Source organism: Phalangium opilio, unplaced genomic scaffold (assembly GCF_054372755.1).
Source record: "Phalangium opilio isolate 3A_F unplaced genomic scaffold, DU_Popi_V2 ptg000003l_1, whole genome shotgun sequence".
Taxonomy (NCBI): domain Eukaryota; kingdom Metazoa; phylum Arthropoda; class Arachnida; order Opiliones; family Phalangiidae; genus Phalangium; species Phalangium opilio.
The window spans coordinates 4,074,656-4,095,692 of NW_028324145.1; the positions used below are offsets into that span (position 1 = coordinate 4,074,656).

Here is a 21,037-nt window from a genome sequence, read left to right on the forward strand (position 1 = left end):
CCACAATTTTTTACCTTCTAATATCTTTTATTTATTTTTTTTTTTTCATATTTTTTTTTTTTTTTTTGCTTAACAAAAAGTACACACAGTTTGGAAATAAGTACATGTACTTTTTTCTAAACAACCCCGAGTAAAAAAATGTTTTTTAAACCCCTTATTAATTAATTTGTCTTAAATAATAATAATTATAATTAAAAAAAAACGAAAAAAAAAAAAACAAAATGGTTAGACTACGTCTAAAAGATGAATAATAATTAGTTACTGGAACTTGGACATTGTTGCTTTCAATTTAGTAATTAAAAAAAAATTGAAAATGCCAGCAATAAGAAATATTTTTCTTTTAAATAGCTTATTATATATTAGTATAATTTCTGTTTGTTTGTTTGTTTTTTGTAAATAATTTTGTCAGTTTTATTTATTTATTTTTTGGTTGAGGTTTTCCCCCGAATAAAAAGCTATAGAAGTGAGAATAAAATGGACGTACAATAATTTTATTTACACATAAGTTTATAAGATAAGTACCATAAGTATATACTTTGTAATGCTAGTTCGAGAACGACGCGAGAGTTGACTACACGCGGTTTTGCAGTTCATCTTCCTATTTAGTCTGTACTAAGCCTTTGACACCGCCTCACCAGGCGTCGCTTTACGAGAATCTATGGCGTTTCACCTACGTCACTTCATGACAAGTTCTCAGTAACCAGTGACAAACTTATGGAACATATCTTATGAACTTATGGTTTAGATTGATAAATGTATCAAAATCAATAATTAAATTGGATAAATTCATCAAGAGTCTTAAATTAATTTTAAAGATGCTATACATAATATATAAAGAATGCGTGTGAGGAAATTTGTTTTCACGCTATACGATAGGCAACTCCCTATCTCCGACATCAGCTTATTCTGTATATACTCTGTTCCAGCTTCAGTTGTCAGGACGCTCAAAGCTAGGGGTACGTTCAGTAACCTCTTTACTAAGCGATGTCAGATTTTAACTACTGTAGGCTTCTTCGTGTTTCCGATTTTGACGTCATGATGCTCAGCGCTTGCTCATCATAAAAACCATCTAATCAATATGGTTTTTTTGATGGCGTGACGTAGACACGTAGCGCTTGACTGTTCAACACTTGACAAGACAGAGGCAAAGTTGGCGCGGCATTTATAAATTAAATTCCAATAATGCTATTCTGACATTAATTGTATTAGTTTTCTTTACAAAACTACTTCTACCATTCAAATGGACATAATTTTCTTAAACAATTTCATTATTTGCGAGCTCGTTAATAATTGAAAAGAGCCATTTTGCGCTTCGTAACGTCACTGCGACGTCTCGAGCCCATCAAGATCAAGAAAACAGCGATTTCTTTGAAGTTACTGAACCATGGAAGAAGAAGGGTGTATGGAAGGGTCCTATAGTGTTAAAGAGAGCGCGTTGAAAAATCGTAACTTCCCCCTTTTCATCCCCTCCTTCCCGAGTTTATCACCAACGTTGAAAGCTTCTGCGCAGTAGTAGAGGCGGTAGAGAGCGGATCTAAACAGTGTATCCCTCTCAGTACGCGCGGTATTATGGAGGTGGCTTGCGCGCCAATATTGCCCAGAGCAGTAATCGAGTTACAGCTAGTGCCGAGAGGAGAGGAGAGGAGAGTTTTACCACGTGACCCTACATTTCGCGTAGCTGTCCGCCTATTCACCTCACCATTCCATTACAACCTTCTTGTTCCATGACTGAACGTACCCTAGTCCCTAGGTCTCTATGTAACGTAGGTTTATACACGCTGACAAGTGACCAAAGAAATACTAATTTTCAGGATTTAAATATAGAGATTTTAAATCCTGAAAATGAGTATATTTTTAACACGAGTTGTTTCAAACTAACTTAGGAATTTAATTATTTGATTTTGATTTTATTTTATCAATCCAAATAATAAAAATAAATTATTGTCGGGCCAATTTCGCAGTCTTCCATAAAACAAATTGGTTAATATTAATTTCATTCTAAATTTTGATATAAATTTTCATCCACGATCATTAAAAAGCAAAAAAAAAAAATTTAACTTCCTACTAATAGCAAATTTGTTTCTACCAAATTTAAATTTTCAAATAAAGGTCTCACTTGTTTTCTTCGTATAACATTTTTCGTTTCAAACAGTTCTTTTTTTTTTTTTCTTGAGAAAAACAATTAAACATGAAAATTTAAGGGCAATTTGATATACAAAGAGACAGGAGGCGCGCGGGGGGTGGGAGGGGTCATTAGGTTATCAAAGAAGCGAACTGGATTAATTATTATTTATCTTTTTCTGGACCAAATGGTTAATTCTCTTTTTTTAAATAACCATCAAATGCGGAGCGGTTGTGAAATCTTTTTGTTGTTGTTTTTGTTGTTGAAGTGGTGTGGAAATAAAATTACGTAAAGTGGTTGTAAACTTGTTGGTTTTAATATTTTTTATTTAAGTTTTAGAGTTAAAGGTCCGTCTTGACTATTTTTTACCTGAAGCACCCTAAAAATTGATTAAAACATTTGATTAAGTATCATTAATTATAATTTGTAACACGTCAGCGGAGCCATCATGATTGCAGATGGAACTTGGAAGCTTTGCCTAAAAGTGTGTGTTCAACAATATACAACCATCTGACAAGTCTCAGCTAGGTCTTTCTTTCACAATTTTGTAGCCCTTTATAAAGGGTGCTCCATAAAGGCTGGTAGGAATCGAACCGAAGTACAGTGGGTTCTATGGGCTATTTTGAGTCAAAAATGTTCTTTGACATTTTAACTTAAAGGGGCTGACCGACCCCCTCACCTTTTTTACCCACCCGCTATGTTAAGCTCTATGAGGAAGATCGTCGTTTGTCCCACGGTCCGAAGTTCCGAACAGCCCCTTTAAGGGCCAACATATACGATCGGAAGTATATAATAATTCTCTTCGAGAGTAGTGTACTACAAATTCTTCAACATCGGAACTTTTGGAGCATGGTTACTAAACCGAATCACATACGCGATAAAATAGTTCCTCATTACTCTATCAGCGTTTAACTATTTGGCAAGACGCGCGACAGATTGTCATCCTTCTTCTATAGGGAGCTAACAACTGGCTAGGGGGAAGAGATAGTCTGACGTCACGCAGCCCCTCTCTGGTTGGAATTTTTGCGCGTAGAATACTGTTTCCAACCGTTAGGGGGATTGAAACTCCAGTAAGAGATAGAAGGGTGTGACGTTTCAGGGTCAGAACTGTTAGCTCCCTATTATCCCCTTCTGATACAATTAAGTTACGATCGGAGTGTTTTACGGATCACCCCTCAATTATATTAGAATTGTCTTTCAGTTTCTCAGTTAAATTTATGCGGTTATGCGTAAAATACTCCAATTGTAACTCATTTACAATGGCCTCTAGGCTTAATATCATAGAACACTTTCGACTCAATATCATAGAACACTTTCGACTCAATATCATAGAAAACTTTCGACTCAATATCATAGAACACTTTCGACTCAATATCATAGAACACTTTCGACTCAATATCATAGAACACTTTCGACTCAATATCATAGAACACTTTCGACTCAATATCATAGAACACTTTCGACTCAATATCATAGAACACTTTCGACTCAATATCATAGAACACTATCGACTCAATATCATAGAACACTATCGACTCAATATCATAGAACACTATCGACTCAATATCATAGAACACTTTCGACTCAATATCACCCATACTACGGTCCTAGATTCCTACCACCCTATTTTGTACACACTGTAGAAACTAAAATACTCTTTAAATTTTAACAGGTTGTTGAACACACAATGGCGGTCGTTTCTGAAGCTTACACTTCAACTTTTAAAAACCATGCTCGAAACTTTAAATGCACTAGACATGCTGCTACGAAGCGCGAATTTTTACCATATTCTAGTGCAATTCAATAACAAACACACTTTGAACACTAAATAAAACTTGGCAGCAAGGCGTGTCGGCACTACGTAAGCGTATAAACCTTCAAACCATTCTGATCGCGAATATGTATGTGGAATAGCGTTTGATCATGGATGTTTTTAAGCTAACAAAACAGACCCCAGCAAAAAAAAAATTAAAAATAAACGTTTTATGTATAAAAATTAAATAATAATAATAATGGGGGGGGGGAAGAAAGCCAGGTTTTGAGATAATGATTAAAAGGAAGTGTGTTAAAGTGATACCAGTATTAAGAGCGGAGAAATTCGTGAACCTTTTTAAAAAGAGACTTAGCGGCTTTTCACCAACCAAAATTAAATTGGGAGAAAAATGAAAAAAACAGTGATTGCGCGGAGGCCTCAATCACGTACCTGTTGTTTTTGGCCTGCTCTGTTCGTTTGGAAAAAGAGTTTGAAAATGGTTTTTTGTTTTTCAGAATTCAGAGGGAAGTAACAGAAGGAAAATTATAGCGTCAAGATCAACAGCCACGTAATTTTTTGGTAAATTTTGTTTTAGAGTTTTTTTTAACATTTGAGTTAAAGAGAAAAAAGAAAAAAAGACAAAAACAGAATCAGGTTACGATCGTTTTTTTTGGGGGGTATTTTTGTTTTTTTTAGTAGGGTTAGCTGGTAAATTGATTCCTACAACCAAAAAAGTGTGTATGTGTGTGTCGGTGTGTGAAAAAAGGATTTAGGTCTAATAGGTTTCGGAGGTTATCTATAGTTTGTTTCGCTAGTTTTAAAGTTTGGGCTCCCCCCTATTAAATTATGGAATAATCTATAACGTAACTAACAGTTTAAATTAATTTCGTTTAAGATATCGTTAGAGTTTTGACCAAGTTTCTGTAATTTAAATGCAGCATTTCGTCACAGATATTACTCCTTAAGAAGACGAGAAATTTATCAAATTATACGCGTCGTGTCTTTGAGCACCAAATACTGGTCACTTATTTCCTATTCGTTAACACTATTTAATATCCATTAAATTAAGTTAAATGGCTTTAAAAAAACCCCCAATGTATTAATGTTATCGCAGAACAGACAACATTAATTCATAAGCTCATAAGATATGTTCCATAAGTTTGTCACTGGTTAATGACTATGAGAGCTTGTCAGGTAGTGAGTGAGGTAGGTCATAGATTCGAGGTAAAGCGACGCCTGCTGAGGCGCTGTCGTAGGCTTAGTACAGACTAAAGAGGAAGATGGACTGCAAAACCGCGTGTAGTCGATTCTCGCGTCGTTCTCAAACTAGCTCTCAGTAAGTCTCTTGCATAAGTTGCATTACGAAGTATGGGTAGTGTCAAGAACGGATTCATGCTGATAAGAACATAGGGCAATAGCTTTATCCTCTGGTACCATCCTCGCATACTTGGTTGAGAAGATTCGTCTGCTAATATTTATGTCACGTGTCTAAAAGCATACATTTCTATAATCTATATAGTTGCTGCAGACCGTCATAGATGGCGGAATGAAGTGACGCGAACCTACACCAAGTATGCTATGACGGGGACAGAATATCTCGTGCCCTATGTTCTTATGAGCATGAATCCGTTCTTGGTAGTGTAATACTTATGGAACATATCTTATAAACTCATGGTGAAATTAAAACTAATCAAGGTAAATTTCTCATCTTCTTAAGTATAATATTACATCCGAAAGAGTGCTTAAAAGCCACTCGAAAACTAGCTCGCAAAAAAAATAAATAAATAAATAAATAAAAAACAAAGTAAAATAAAAAGTTAAGCTCGGAAACGCGAAAAAGAAATATTTAATTTATTAATAATTCATCAAATCAGGCAAAAAAAAACAAAGCCACCATTTCAAATTAATTATTTTTTTTTTATAAGTCATACACGAAAAATTAATAAAATAAATTTTAAAGTCCGGCCAAACCATTCCACCCAAAAAACAACGATTATCATCATCATTCAAAATGCAATGTTTAAATTATAAAAACCATGCGAAGTTTGTTGAGAAAATGACACTAGAGATAAAACGAATTTTCATCTATTTCTTATTAATAACATAGACCTCAGTAAAAACGATTTGAAACAATTACTATCAATTAAAATATAACTAGAACAGCGAGACAATTAATTGAACGTACTTTCTATACAATAAATTGTAACGAAAAGTGTTTCAAATCATTTTACCGAAGAGTACGTACCAAGCTACGTATAAAACCACGTAGCTTCATCGCAACTGTGTTGATTAGGTCATATTTTAACAATAAGTAAACAATGACAAATATCATTCTATCTCTAACGTCATTCTCTCTTCAAATAAAAGTGACTAAGAGAGAAAAATGTTTTTAACCAAACCAAAACTATCGTAAACACTAAACGGGTGCGATAAGGTGCTCTCTAAATTTGATTTGAAAAATATGTGTGGTTTTAAAATTAAGACGAAAGGCAGATCTTACCCGTTTTTTATGTTTTGACGATTTTTCTGATTTAACAGGGTTAGAAGAAGAGATAGGAGAAGTACTAGAAGTAGTAGAAGCGGAACTAGGGGCTGCTGAAGATACGCAGCTAGACTGATATCAAAGAGCGTGGAACGATAACGATAACGATAACGATAGTGTTAGGCTTTTACAAGAATTTCATTTTTTAATTAATTAATATATAGGCTAAACCCAGCAGCTTTTTTTGTACCTTTTTTTAAGGTTAGTAAATTTTGTTATACACATCTAATAATAAATAGTTATATATATTCAACGAAATATTCTATACTTTATGATATAAAACTATAAATAAACGATAACTATAACGGGTTTTATACCTAGAAACTGATAAATTCATTAAAACTAGTTACGATCTTCGTTAAATATGAATTTTTTTACTTAAAGTATGACGTGAAAACGCGTGAATCACTCTAGGCCTAGTTTAAATGTATTTATAATTTCTAGGTATGATGTCCCCTAATTAACATAGTACTTCTAGTGCGTTTTAAGTATTATACTAATTAAAAAAAAAACATTAACAGCGAAATAAGCTTAATGCGTAAAATGAATAACATTAACGAATTCAATAATATATATATATATACCAGTCAGTAACCACAATATTGAACTTCGGGATAAGCTTTTTTTAAATTAAAATATATCAACACTTACGTCTGCTTCATTGACACTATTATTTAATAATTGTTGACCATTTCTGGGTTTTGGACTCTCTGGAACGTCAGGAATCTGAACGCGCAATTAAAAAATATTTAGTTTCAAAATATTTTGTAACGTATTGTTCTAAATATAACCAGGGTTCATACAAATTTTGGAAAACAAATTTCCCTGAGATTTCCAGGTTTTTCCCGTATATGGAGTATTCCATGGAGCAAATGTTAACGAAGGAGGAGGGGCAAATATGACTATTACATAATCAAAGGACATCCCCGTATAACCATAGTTATGAGCCTCCAAAGTATAGTGTAATGTTAATCCTACGGAGGGTATGTTTATGAACATTTTGCTTAATTACTCGGCTCCGTTTGTCGTAGCCCTACGTTTTTAGTATGGTTGGATGGGGGACAAATTGGACTATAACATAATCAAAGGACACCCCTATATCTCTAATAAAACCAGAGTTATGAGCCTCCAAAGTATAGTGCAATGTTAATCCTATGGAGGGAATATTCATGAACATTTTGCTTAATTACTCGGTCCCTGTTTGACGCAAATTTCCCTGAAATTTACTAAAAATTGGAAGTTTCCCTGAATTTTCCCTGAGGTTTTTGTCAACTATTTATTTCCCTGATTTTTCCAGGTTTTCCAGGTTTGTATGAACCCTGATAACTGTCAAACGCGATCTTGCTACAACGTCGTTTAAAACGACACCTAGCTAGATGCTTCAACCATAAATATTTTACCCACTTTAACCAAATTCCCCGATTTTTCCCTGAAGTTTTTAGCCCATTTTGAAATTCCCTGACTATTCCAGGTTTTCCCTGACCTGCGGCAACCCTGAACAATGTAATAATTTTCAATACATACCATCGTGCTTGTTCCATTGCCATTAGTTTTTTGTTGGTCAATCTGGGCTTGCAATTCTTTAACGAGCGCTTGCTCAGCCCTGAGAGCATCTTGACCAATTTTAACCAAAGAATTTAACTTGACAGTCTGCGAACCTAATTCTTTCGAATTTTTTCGTTCCTGTTCTAGTTGCAAACGGAGATTATCCAATTCCTGTACAATAAAATGGTTAAGAGTTTGATCCGAGCATATAATTTTTCTACAATAAAATCAATAAGTATTGAATTTGACGATCGTACTTTTTTCAGTTCTTCTAAGGCTTGTCGTTCTTTCGCGAGTGTTTCGAGTTCCTTCGTTTTTTCGTCAAGCTGTTTACTAACCTGTTTAGGGGGATTTAACGAGTAAATGAAATGAAATTGTTTAAACCAAATTAGATTTAAACAAAGACATTTAATAAAAGGACTGCTAGTAACTCTCAGCAAAAGAGTCAATATAAATTTATAGCAAGGAGAAAAATTAACGTTAAATGATGAATGGATGGATGGATAAAGAATGATCAAATGGTTCAAACCATGCTTTTAAAATTGCATTAAAGAGACAGTAGCTGGAGCGGCGGTAGATAAGAACAAAATTTGGATTTTTGAAAAATGTCATCCCAAAGGTTATTAGCGACAAACTCCCACAGTGTCAATAGTAGGTGACACAGGGTTCATACAACTTTTGGAAAACAAATTTCCCTGAGATTTCCAGGTTTTTTCCCCATATATTTCCCTGAATTTTCCAGGTTTTTCCCCTATATGGAGTATCCTATGGAGCAAATGTTAACGAAGGAGGGGGGGGGGGAATTGGACTATTACATAATCAAAGGACATCCCCGTATCTCTAGTAGAACCAGAGTTATGAGCCTCCGAAGTATAGTGTAATGTTAATCCTATGGAGGAGGTGTGTTTATGAACATTTTGCTTAATTACTCGGCCCCTGTTTGTCGTAGCCCTATGTTTTTAGTATGGTTGGATGGGGGACAAATTGGACTATAACATACTCAATGGACACCCCTATATCTCTAATATAACCAGAGTTATGAGCCTCCAAAGTATAGTGTAATGTTAATCCTATGGAGGGTATGTTTATGAACATTTTGCTTAATTACTCGGCCCCTGTTTGTCGTAGCCCTACGTTTTTAGTATGGTTGGATGGGGGACAAATAGGACCATAACATACTCAAAGGACACCCCTATATCTCTAATATAACCAGAGTTATGAGCCTCCAAAGTATAGTGTAATGTTAATCCTATGGAGGGTATGTTTACGAACATTTTGCTTAATTACTCGGCCCCTGTTTGTCGTAGCCCTATGTTTTTAGTATGGTTGGATGGGGGACAAATTGGACTATAACATACTCAATGGACACCCCTATATCTCTAATATAACCAGAGTTATGAGCCTCCAAAGTATAGTGTAATGTTAATCCTAAGGAGGGTATGTTTTTGCTTAATTACTCGGCCCCTGTTTGACGCAAATTTCCCTGATTTCCCTGAATTTTACTAAAAATTCTAAATTTCCCTGAGATTTTTGTCAACTATTTTTTTCCCTGATTTTTCCAGGTTTTCCCGGTTTTCCAGGTTTGTATGAACCCTGGTGACATTTTTCAAGTTATTATTCCGCAACTCCATTTACTATCAATTTAAGTGTGAATATGACTTTTACCTCTTCGATGCTTCCAAACCTGCTGGCCTGCGACCCAATCAAACCATTTGGCAAAAAATAATATTAATAATCGTAAGCGTCCAATTAAAATTTAAACAATCAATGTTAAAAACGTAAAGATTAATATAATAGCCCAAAGCGGTTTTTAAATAAAATTAACGGCGTAAAGAGTGACGTCACGTTCCCAAATAAGACAATGATTTTAATTACCTCGTCAGCTTTGAGTTCGAGAATCTTCTTTTCATTCTCTTCTTCTTGCAATTTAGACTGAAGTTCTTTTAGTTTACTTTGCATCTAAAATTTTAGGGGGTTAGAAAAAGGTTAAGGTTATTTTTTAAGTTTATTAAGGGGGGTTAAGGCTTAGCGCAACAATCCCATCACCTCGGCCGTTGCCTATAAAATAAAAGAAATCAAAACCGATCACCGTCTAAAACACCGGGTTAATAAATGCGCGCGTTAAAGAAATATTAATTTAGTAAGAAATTTAATTCTATACCTCTTCCACACCGTGAAGTTCTTCTAGGTTCTTTTCTAACTTGGCTTTTTCTTCCAAGGCCTGTTTCAATTAAGATCAAATAAAATTCAGTGTCAATTAAGCTATAAACATGGTTAATGCCTTATGTACCGAACAAAAACGTACCGCCTTATATACCGGACAAAAACGTATTGCCTTATTTGCCGAACAAAAACGTACCGCCTTATTTGCCGAACAAAAACGTACCGCCTTATTTGCCGAACAAAAACGTACCGCCTTATTTGCCGAACAAAAACGTACTAGCTTATATGCCGAACAAAAACGTACTAGCTTATATGCCGAACAAAAACGTACTAGCTTATATGCCGAACAAAAACGTACCGCCTTATTTGCCGAACAAAAACGTACCGCCTTATTTGCCGAACAAAAACGTACCGCCTTATTTGCCGAACAAAAACGTACCGCCTTATTTGCCGAACAAAAACGTACCGCCTTATTTGCCGAACAAAAACGTACTAGCTTATATGCCGAACAAAAACGTACTAGCTTATATGCCGAACAAAAACGTACTAGCTTATATGCCGAACAAAAACGTACTAGCTTATATGCCGAACAAAAACGTACTAGCTTATATGCCGAACAAAAACGTACTAGCTTATATGCCGAACAAAAACGTACTAGCTTATATACCGAACAAAAACGTACTAGCTTATATGCCGAACAAAAACGTACCGCCTTATTTGCCGAACAAAAACGTACCGCCTTATTTGCCGAACAAAAACGTACCGCCTTATTTGCCGAACAAAAACGTACCGCCTTATTTGCCGAACAAAAACGTACCGCCTTATTTGCCGAACAAAAACGTACCGCCTTATTTGCCGAACAAAAACGTACCGCCTTATTTGCCGAACAAAAACGTACTAGCTTATATGCCGAACAAAAACGTACTAGCTTATATGCCGAACAAAAACGTACTAGCTTATATGCCGAACAAAAACGTACTAGCTTATATGCCGAACAAAAACGTACTAGCTTATATGCCGAACAAAAACGTACTAGCTTATATGCCGAACAAAAACGTACCGCCTTATTTGCCGAACAAAAACGTACCGCCTTATTTGCCGAACAAAAACGTACCGCCTTATTTGCCGAACAAAAACGTACCGCCTTATTTGCCGAACAAAAACGTACTAGCTTATATGCCGAACAAAAACGTACTAGCTTATATGCCGAACAAAAACGTACTAGCTTATATGCCGAACAAAAACGTACTAGCTTATATGCCGAACAAAAACGTACTAGCTTATATGCCGAACAAAAACGTACTAGCTTATATGCCGAACAAAAACGTACTAGCTTATATGCCGAACAAAAACGTACTAGCTTATATGCCGAACAAAAACGTACTAGTTTATATACCGAACAAAAACGTACTAGCTTATATGCCGAACAAAAACGTACTAGCTTATATACCGAACAAAAACGTACTAGCTTATATGCCGAACAAAAACGTACTAGCTTATATGCCGAACAAAAACGTACTAGCTTATATACCGAACAAAAACGTACTAGCTTATATACCGAACAAAAACGTACTAGCTTATATACCGAACAAAAACGTACTAGCTTATATACCGAACAAAAACGTACTAGCTTATATGCCGAACAAAAACGTACTAGCTTATATGCCGAACAAAAACGTACTAGCTTATATGCCGAACAAAAACGTACTAGCTTATATACCGAACAAAAACGTACTAGCTTATATACCGAACAAAAACGTACTAGCTTATATACCGAACAAAAACGTACTAGCTTATATACCGAACAAAAACGTACTAGCTTATATGCCGAACAAAAACGTACTAGCTTATATGCCGAACAAAAACGTACTAGCTTATATGCCGAACAAAAACGTACTAGTTTATATACCGAACAAAAACGTACTAGCTTATATATCGAACAAAAACGTACTAGCTTATATACCGAACAAAAACGTACTAGCTTATATGCCGAACAAAAACGTACTAGCTTATATGCCGAACAAAAACGTACTAGCTTATATGCCGAACAAAAACGTACTAGCTTATATGCCGAACAAAAACGTACTAGCTTATATGCCGAACAAAAACGTACTAGCTTATATACCGAACAAAAACGTACTAGCTTATATGCCGAACAAAAACGTACTAGCTTATATGCCGAACAAAAACGTACTAGCTTATATGCCGAACAAAAACGTACTAGCTTATATACCGAACAAAAACGTACTAGCTTATATACCGAACAAAAACGTACTAGCTTATATGCCGAACAAAAACGTACTAGCTTATATGCCGAACAAAAACGTACTAGCTTATATGCCGAACAAAAACGTACTAGCTTATATACCGAACAAAAACGTACTAGCTTATATACCGAACAAAAACGTACTAGCTTATATACCGAACAAAAACGTACTAGCTTATATACCGAACAAAAACGTACTAGCTTATATGCCGAACAAAAACGTACTAGCTTATATGCCGAACAAAAACGTACTAGCTTATATGCCGAACAAAAACGTACTAGTTTATATACCGAACAAAAACGTACTAGCTTATATACCGAACAAAAACGTACTAGCTTATATACCGAACAAAAACGTACTAGCTTATATGCCGAACAAAAACGTACTAGCTTATATGCCGAACAAAAACGTACTAGCTTATATGCCGAACAAAAACGTACTAGCTTATATGCCGAACAAAAACGTACTAGCTTATATGCCGAACAAAAACGTACTAGCTTATATACCGAACAAAAACGTACTAGCTTATATACCGAACAAAAACGTACTGGCTTATATACCGAACAAAATCGTACTGGCTTATATACCGAACAAAATCGCACTACCTTATATACCGAACAAAATCGCACTACCTTATATACCGAACAAAATCGCACTACCTTATATACCGAACAAAAACGTACTGCCTTATATACCGAACAAAATCGTACTACCTTCTATACCGAACCGTTCATCATACATCAAACCTTTTATACCGAACCGATCATCATACATCAAACCTTTTATACCGAACCGATCATCATACATCAAACCTTTTATACTGAACCGATCAAGAAAACATTATGTCTTACATATGGTACTAAGAAACAAAACACTATGGTTCATAATTATATACCAAACTAATGAACAAATCATTTCGGCTTATACACTGAATGCATCAACAAAACACAGGTAGAATATTTCTTACTTTAGTTAATTGCCTTTCTTTCTCATTAACTTTCTCTCTCCATTTGGCTTCTTCAGCTTCGACACCCGACTGCAGCTTCTTTAAAATATCTTCCGTTTCGGCGAGGACAGTCTTGTAATGGTTGATTTGCGCTTGCAGAGAACTATTTTCGGCTCTAAGATGAATTAAATTAGGATCAACGCCGCCTGATTCTCCGTTAATAACTTTTTCAGTCGCATCACTAGGTGTTTCGGGAGGGGAAAGAGGAAGCGTAGGACCAGCTGCGCTAATCTTTCGACTGACTTCGTTGACAAAATTTTCGACCCATATTGAGTGATCCTTAGATAAAAAAAGTTCACAATGTCGTAAGATCAATTAATCAACAAAGAGCTCTTTAATGCATGAAGAGCAGTGGTGTGCGAGTCCCGTTTTTTCGGTTTCGAGCCGAGTCCGAGTATCGAAAGTAATTTCTTATCGAGTATCGAGCCGAGTCTCAAAAATACTTTCGAGTATCGAGTATTTAGATAGGTCAAATTTTGGTTCTTTCGAGTAATTATCGAGTCTCAAATATTGACTGGTCGAGTAGCAATTTTGTAAATTTCTTGAAAATAACGAAGATTTTCAATTATCTAATATCTAACTAGTTCAAAAAGATTGTTAGTGATCAATTAAACATTGAACAGGTGATTTTCAAAATAAATGCTCATGAACTCATCGTCTGCTATAGTTGTAAGCCTCGGACTCGAGTATTTGTCGAGTATTTAAGATGTTAAAAAGCTACTCGAATCTGTCTCGAGTATCTCAATGTGTTGTTATCGAGTATCGAGTCGAGTACTCGGCTCGATACTCGAACCGAGTACTCGAACTTAACGAGTACTCGCACACCCCTGATGAAGAGAGCACTGAGAGCCACACATACCATTTTATTATCAACTTTAGCATCAGGAAGAAGCCTTTGAAGAATTTCTCTGTCCCTCAGTTGCTCACTTTTAACCTTTTGGAAGAGATCATCTCTATTCTTCTGCGCTTCCCTCAATTTACCCTGGGCGTCATCGAGCCTCCTTTCTAAGTCTTGAAGAACTTGCGTTTTGGACAAGGCAGCCGATTTGGCTTTTTCAGCTTCATTCAAGGCCTCCATGGCCTTCCAATTTTTCTCCCTCAACTCGTTGTTCTTTTTCTTTTGTTCTTCCAACTCGACCTGCAAGGCGTCGATGTTGGTCAACTTTTGACGCAACTCCTCCCCTATTTTATTAAGCTCGCTTTCTTTCTCTTCCAAAGCTTTGCTTAAATCGGGAACTTGTTTGTCGGAAGATTGAAGCTCTCCATTTTGCTTGCTAGAATTTGATTCTTGCCCTTCGGCCGCCGTTCTGACGCTAATTTGCGCTAACTGCGCCTTCAATTGCTCATTTTCGTCTCTGAGAGAGACGGAGATCTTGTTAGCTTCGGATTGTTGCACGGCAGCGGACATGGCTTGAGATTGTGAGTGTTCCAACCTCAATCTAACTTCGTGAGAGGCGGATTTTTCGTTGTCCAAGGCTTTCTTCAGCATGGCTATTTCGTCTTCAAATTGTCGAGCGGCAGCTTCGGCTTGTTCCAATCGAGAAGCGATGTTAAGCCTATCAGACTCCGTGGCACTAGCTATGGCTTTGGCATGTTGGAGTTCCTTGTTTACCGCGTTGAGGTGATTTTCGGCATCAGCCACTTTCTGGCTCATTTCATTCATCGTTTGAGCGAATTTGTATTCGTCTTCTTGCTTGCTCGTTTGCAATTGTTTCAAATGGTTTTCGTAACTTTCAATTTTCTGTTGGTGAGTGACTTGGGCAGCTTCGTAATGTTCGCAAGCGCTTTGCAATTGTTTCATTTGAAGTTGGAGTTGTTTTTCGGAGTTGCTCTGGCTTTGACGTCTGAAAGAAAATAAGGCGTTCTTTCTTAATAAGAATGCCACCATAATTAATTTTCAATAAAAGTAACTTACTCAGCTTCTAATCGCGAAAGTTTCTGTTGAAGTTTTCCATTTTCTTCCGAAAGATGTTGAAGAGCAACCGACTGTTCGTCATTAACTTTAGCTTGAAGTTGTTGGTATTTTTGTTGCAATGATCCAGTTTCGGCCAAATGTTGTTCGTGAGCGTGTTGAAGACGCGCGTGCAAGGCCTGCGTCTCTTGTATCTGCTGAGCCAATTTCTCCTTCAAGACGCGTTCAGAGGTAGCGCTTCTGGTTTTCTCTTGTCCCAATTCCAAACGGACCTCTCTCAATTTAGCATTGACAGCCTGATATTGGCGTTGTTCGTTTTCAAGAGCTTGTTCCCGTTCTTGCAACTGTTTCTTCAAGGCGGCGACTGGATCATTCTTTTTGGTCCATTCAGTCGAACCCTCGTGTTGCTGTTTGTTCAAGAGTACCTCAATCATCAAGTGAATCTCGTCATCTTGAAGCGGAGAGACTTTGACCAACTGAAGCAGTTTCTTGCCAGAAATTTCATTTTCATTGCTTGGAGCTGTTATAAAAAAAGTTAATGGAACATCTTTAAAACGGAAAAAAATCTTTTCATTGATTCCAAAACAGGATAAGGACCCTGTTGGCTTCAGTTCTGGTATTCTAAACAGCAGGGACCATTGGACAAAATCTTGAAAAACTGTCTTACCACTGTCTTCAGATTTTCCTTTTTTGGTTTTCTTAGTTGGTGACGAGTTAATGACGGGTTCCTCCTTAACAACTTTTGGAGTTTGCTGCTGAGCAGTCGATCGACTAGGAGAGTTTTCATGTTCCTTTTTCTGCTCCTCTTTCTTTTTGGGTTCAGCCTTTTTAGGAGAGGCTTCGGCTGGCGGTGGGGCACTCCCCACTAAGGGAACATTCTTCTTAGCAGAGACAATATCCATAGAATGACGTCTTTCAACCTCATCCTTTGGAACAAACGCGGGAACTGGCAAATCACCAGTGGATAAATCCTCAACTTCATCTTCCTCCACCGAACTTGGAGAAAGTTTAGCATTGGCATTCACTGGTGTTGCCTCCTGTTTGTTGATCAAAATCGATTTTGGGGCCAATGGAGCCTTAGCCTTCTTCTTGCTGGCTTTAACTGCAATTATGATTATCCAATTGAATTTTTTTTTTTTGGAAGCATCAATATATATGCAATCAACATTTTTCTTTGAGAAAAGTGCTCTAGGGGATGTTGGTACAACCTGGTTTTACGTTCGGTCCGCACTATTGGTTGTCCAACTTTCATTTCAAAAGATTAAATAATCAAAATAAAAATTGCCAATATGTCGCCTCGCCAAGAAGTCATGAATGTAGTTGAACAGGGCTGTCGAGAGGGTGGGCAATTCGGTCAGTTTCCCTGGGGCCCGAACGCGTGTAGGGCTCTCTTGAGGGGGGACCGCGTCCGCGTCGCGATTTGCTCAATTTTCAAGGGGCCCACAAACTCTCTCGATGGCCCTGTAGTTGACGACAGTTTACTGATACAATTATCTTAATTGACTCTTTTGTTTGTTTTTACCCAACAATATCTAGCCAAATGTAAATAAGAAGGAATCTGGGAACTTCTCTTAAAGTGAAATGTAAGCCTCTAAAAATAATACTGTACCCGTTTTAGATGCGGTCACTTCAACAGGGGCAACTTCAAGAGGTATAATTTCAGCCTCTGGTTTAAAATCAACTCTATCTCCATGATGGTCAATTGGTTTTTCAGTTTTAGGAGTAGCGGGTGAATTTTCATTTGTTCCTTTATTTCCTTCAGAATCTTCAGAATGCGAATTTTTCCCAGAGCTGGCTTCTTTGTTGGCACTCTTCTTGCTAGCACCTGCACCGGCTTTCTTGTATTTCTTCTCTTTCTTCGGTTTATCACTCTTTCCGCTACCACTCAAGAGAGCGTCTTGGTTGCGTTTTCTTTGTTCCTCGATAGCTTCCTCGTAGGTCTTTTCTTTCATTCCAAAGACTGATATGAGGTAAACCACCACAGCGGATAGGACGCACAGGCCTACAGAGACCAGCGCTACCTGCATATCCATCTTCGCAAACTCCTCGCTCAAGGACTTAAGTAGAGACGACACAATGGCGACGATGAAAGGTAGACAAATACGCGACAATTAACTAAATTTAAGTAAAAGGAAAGAGAAAGAACCACATACATCAATTTTAGTCTCTAGACAAGAAAGACAAGAAAGAGAATAAAAAGATGACACGTGGCTCAAATCTGACTAGGCTTTTTCAATTAGAGATAATTTTAGCCTTATATCGCAATTTTTTGAATGAACTTTGTTAGAGAATCAATGCATCGTTGCTTATAAGAATTTTATACTGATGTAGAGTGGAGATTGTAACTTGAGTATTTTAGATTTTTTTTCCCTTCTGCACCAAATTTAAATGTACTCAAGTCACTGAAATTCTCTAAAAACGTTTTTATCTCTATCGAGCCGAATGTGATAAGATAAACACCACCGTGAGACCGAAGACAGATCACTCAATATTACAAACGCTAGAAATTTCAACACATACTGCACTTTACATAGGGTTTACACATCAACCTTTATCTCAATGTTAGAGTCGGTTAAAACGCCCGAATTAATTTAGAGCAAACAACACCGGTACAATAAAAATATGGAGTAAGGTCTCGATACTGTTTTGATAAAACTATCCATACATATTTTCGGTACCTACGCGATTTCATTTATTACGTGATAGGTCTCAAAACGTAATTATAGGATAATAAATTAGACCAGTAGTCGCAAAACTAACATTCCGAATGAAAGAGGCCTATAAAATCCCCGCGTCAAGCTTAAAGCAGCGTCATTGACATTTTTGGCCATCTAAAAATGAAAAAGAGGCCCCTCTCCCATCTCTAAATCTAATTCTCCAAAGCCCAAAATGATCATCCAGACCTTTAAATTTTAAGCCTTGGTCAACTAACGTACTCACAGTTAAGGCGCGGTTCTCGGGCCAATTACGCGTGTAAAATTATTAATTACGAAATGAAATCAACTTACCGATTTCACTAAATTCACTTAAATAATTCAGTTCGGCAATTAATTGTAAACCGGCTAGACATCAAACCCCGAAGCAGGTTGAAGTTGAACCGGAGTCACGTCACCAACTTAACGCGTTTCGAGGGAAAGATCTCATAGGGGGAAGGAAATAATCGTGTCATTCGCGAGAAGAGCCGAGCTGCCGAGGTCACCCCGCCTTTAATTACGCTACAAGGAAAGTGTGTCGCAAAAGCAAAATTTTAGGTAAAAATGCTCGAAAAAAAACCCCTCTATAAATCCATTTTGTTTGTTACGTATTATAGTTTTTACTGTGCAGCTATATAAGAAAAATATATTTTTATATGCGACCGTTATTCATTCTAGTTCTAATTTCAAGATAGACCGTAACAGATTAAGATCGTTAAAAGGATTTATACCCTAGTTGAGAATGGCTATCCTTCAACTTCCGAGCGTTGACTTCATGACGTCACGCAATATCCGGCGGAAAATCATACTGCGGTAGCCGCGCCTATTCAAAATCGATTTTTTTACAAGATTTCGTTGACCTTTTAAATGACATCTTAAGTGTGATTGTGATGTTAAACAAAATCTTGCAAACTTTTTTACAAAACGTGGCTTATAACTGGATGTTGTTAGGTCTTTCAAGCTTAACAAAATCACGTTAAAATCCCAAATTAACAATTTATAAAAATAATCAATCGATAAGTAAGACGAGAATAGAGAGTTTAAGCATCCCCTATACGCGTACGTGTAGCCACCTTTGACAATGCATTGGTCTAATGCACTGTGGAAGGTAGCTACACGTACGCGTTTAGGGGATGCTTAAACTCTCTAATATGGCCCGCGTCAAAAACGGATTTATGGGATAAATCCGTTTTTGCCCGCGTCTACTGATTCTACTCCACACCGCTCTACCAAGGCCAAGAGACAAAGTTAGTAAAGTAAAAATTCCATAGACATTTAAAAAAATTATCTATACTCCATGCATGTCAAGACACATTGTAGTAGTGCGGATTAAATACGACTACGTATTTAATTTGGGGGGGGGGGGGCGTTAAAGGGAGAGTAAAATGAACATTCAAGCATTTCATAATCGTTTCGAATGAAAAATATCATTAAAATCATTCAAAATTTCAAACATTTACACGTTAAAACCATAGATATATTAAACATCGTGGAAACTAATTGGTTAGAATTCCTTATGGCAGTTTTTATAAAAAATATACTGTTTGTTTATCAAAAATGTGAGTTGAAAACTTATATAAAACTAACGGAAAATTTGTTAAGGCTTTGATTTTCTTTTATCATACAAATCGATTAAAAACGGTTGTATATATTAAAGACAAAATTACTTTTCTTGAAATTTTTTTATTATTATTATTGAAAGTATTCTTTTATTCGAAGTGTTTTCATTTCAAGTAGCTGAACACGCCTGCTGTTTCGCTCTAGTTATGACGAAGAAAAACGCGCCGAAAACAAATTTAGGTCTTTTCAAATTGTTGGGGAAAAAAACATTTATCTACAAACGCGTCAGAACCTCCCATCCCCCAAACTTCGTGCCTGAATACTTAATCACGTTAAATTCCAAAATCGAGACCCCTCTATCTAAGTGTATGCGTGGCGTATACGTACCCATAGAATAGGCATTTATAAAGGTCGGTGTAGCCTCCAGAAAGTTAGAGTGAGCCCCATCACTACGCGAAAAAGATGCCAGTCAGGCAGTAGCGTGTCTAAAAGGTTCCGATAGGGTAATTTGGAGATAGGGGGGATATTCTTACACGCCAAACTCAATTAAATTCCCGGGTTCCTCTTGCTTTCTCTCTCTCTCTCTCTCTCAGTTCCCGTTCTAGTCAGTCCCTGGGTCCCTCATATAGAATTTAAAACTTTTATTCTAAAAGGGTCCAGGGAAAACCGGAGGTGAAAGTAGAGACCACGTGCATCGGTCTGCGACTGCAGTATGTCCCCTTGATATTCAAAGTCAATATAGACGAAGTCGAGAAGACGGCTCTTTCGCCAATGCCACCACAACTTTTCCAACGAAATTTTTATACAATAGTTTCCACCATAAGTTCATAAGATATGTTCCATACGTTTGTCACAGGTTACTGAGAGCTTGTCATGAAGTGACGTAGGTGAAACGTCATAGATTCGGTGAGGCGTTGCCAAAGGCTTAGTACAGACTAAAGAGGAAGATGAACTGCCGATCCGAGTGTAGTCCATTCTCGCTTGTCGTTCTCAAACTAGTTCGAGCTGTAAGTCTCTACCATTACGAAGTATAGGAAGTGTCATACTTATGGAACACATCTTATAAACTTATGTTTCCACTAAAAGGGGTTTTCATCGTTGCCAGGCCGTTGATGAGTCAAAAGATTGCAGAGAGAAAGGCCAGCAGTTCAGTTTGAATCAGTACTCGACCAATTTGATTCATAGAGAACCTGATAACACTGCACCACTGCACTAAGATAGGGGGAGGTATTTTCTAGAGCCCATTTAGTGAAAACTATCCATACTTTCCAAACCTCTCGAAGAGTGTAAAGGTTTTCTTGAAGAAAATTTCTTCTATAGTGAGGTACCGCGAGGGAGAGTAACCACGTGACGTGACGTCAATATTGGTGGTCTTACTTCCATTGTATTCCCAAACCTGAGACTTCAAATATGGTCGCCTGAACAGAAGAAGGGGGAAAGGGATAAAACTCTCATAGACAAGGAAAGCTTGAGT

At 37.0% G+C, this 21,037-nt stretch overlaps 1 protein-coding gene across 5 annotated transcripts; it reads right to left on the reverse strand.

Moving 5' to 3' along the window:
* Positions 1-5: 5 nt before the first annotated feature.
* LOC149717192 (uncharacterized) lies at positions 6-18,458 on the reverse strand. Of its 5 annotated transcripts, XM_089835978.1 has the most exons (15): positions 18,319-18,458; positions 16,920-17,425; positions 15,978-16,412; positions 15,314-15,830; positions 14,258-15,242; positions 13,360-13,677; positions 10,124-10,183; positions 10,009-10,020; positions 9,838-9,921; positions 9,628-9,654; positions 8,220-8,300; positions 7,942-8,133; positions 7,069-7,143; positions 6,376-6,489; positions 6-2,501 (listed from the first exon to the last, which is right to left on the reverse strand). In XM_089835978.1, exons 2-15 carry the CDS (start codon positions 17,341-17,343, stop codon positions 2,481-2,483), a joined length of 3,345 nt encoding a protein of 1,114 aa, XP_089692104.1. In that variant the 5' UTR covers positions 17,344-17,425; positions 18,319-18,458; the 3' UTR covers positions 6-2,480. The 5 variants fall into 5 exon arrangements, with proteins under 5 accessions (XP_089692104.1, XP_089692109.1, XP_089692114.1 ...); XM_089835983.1 differs by lacking the exon at positions 10,009-10,020; XM_089835988.1 differs by lacking the exon at positions 9,628-9,654.
* Positions 18,459-21,037: the final 2,579 nt, after the last annotated feature.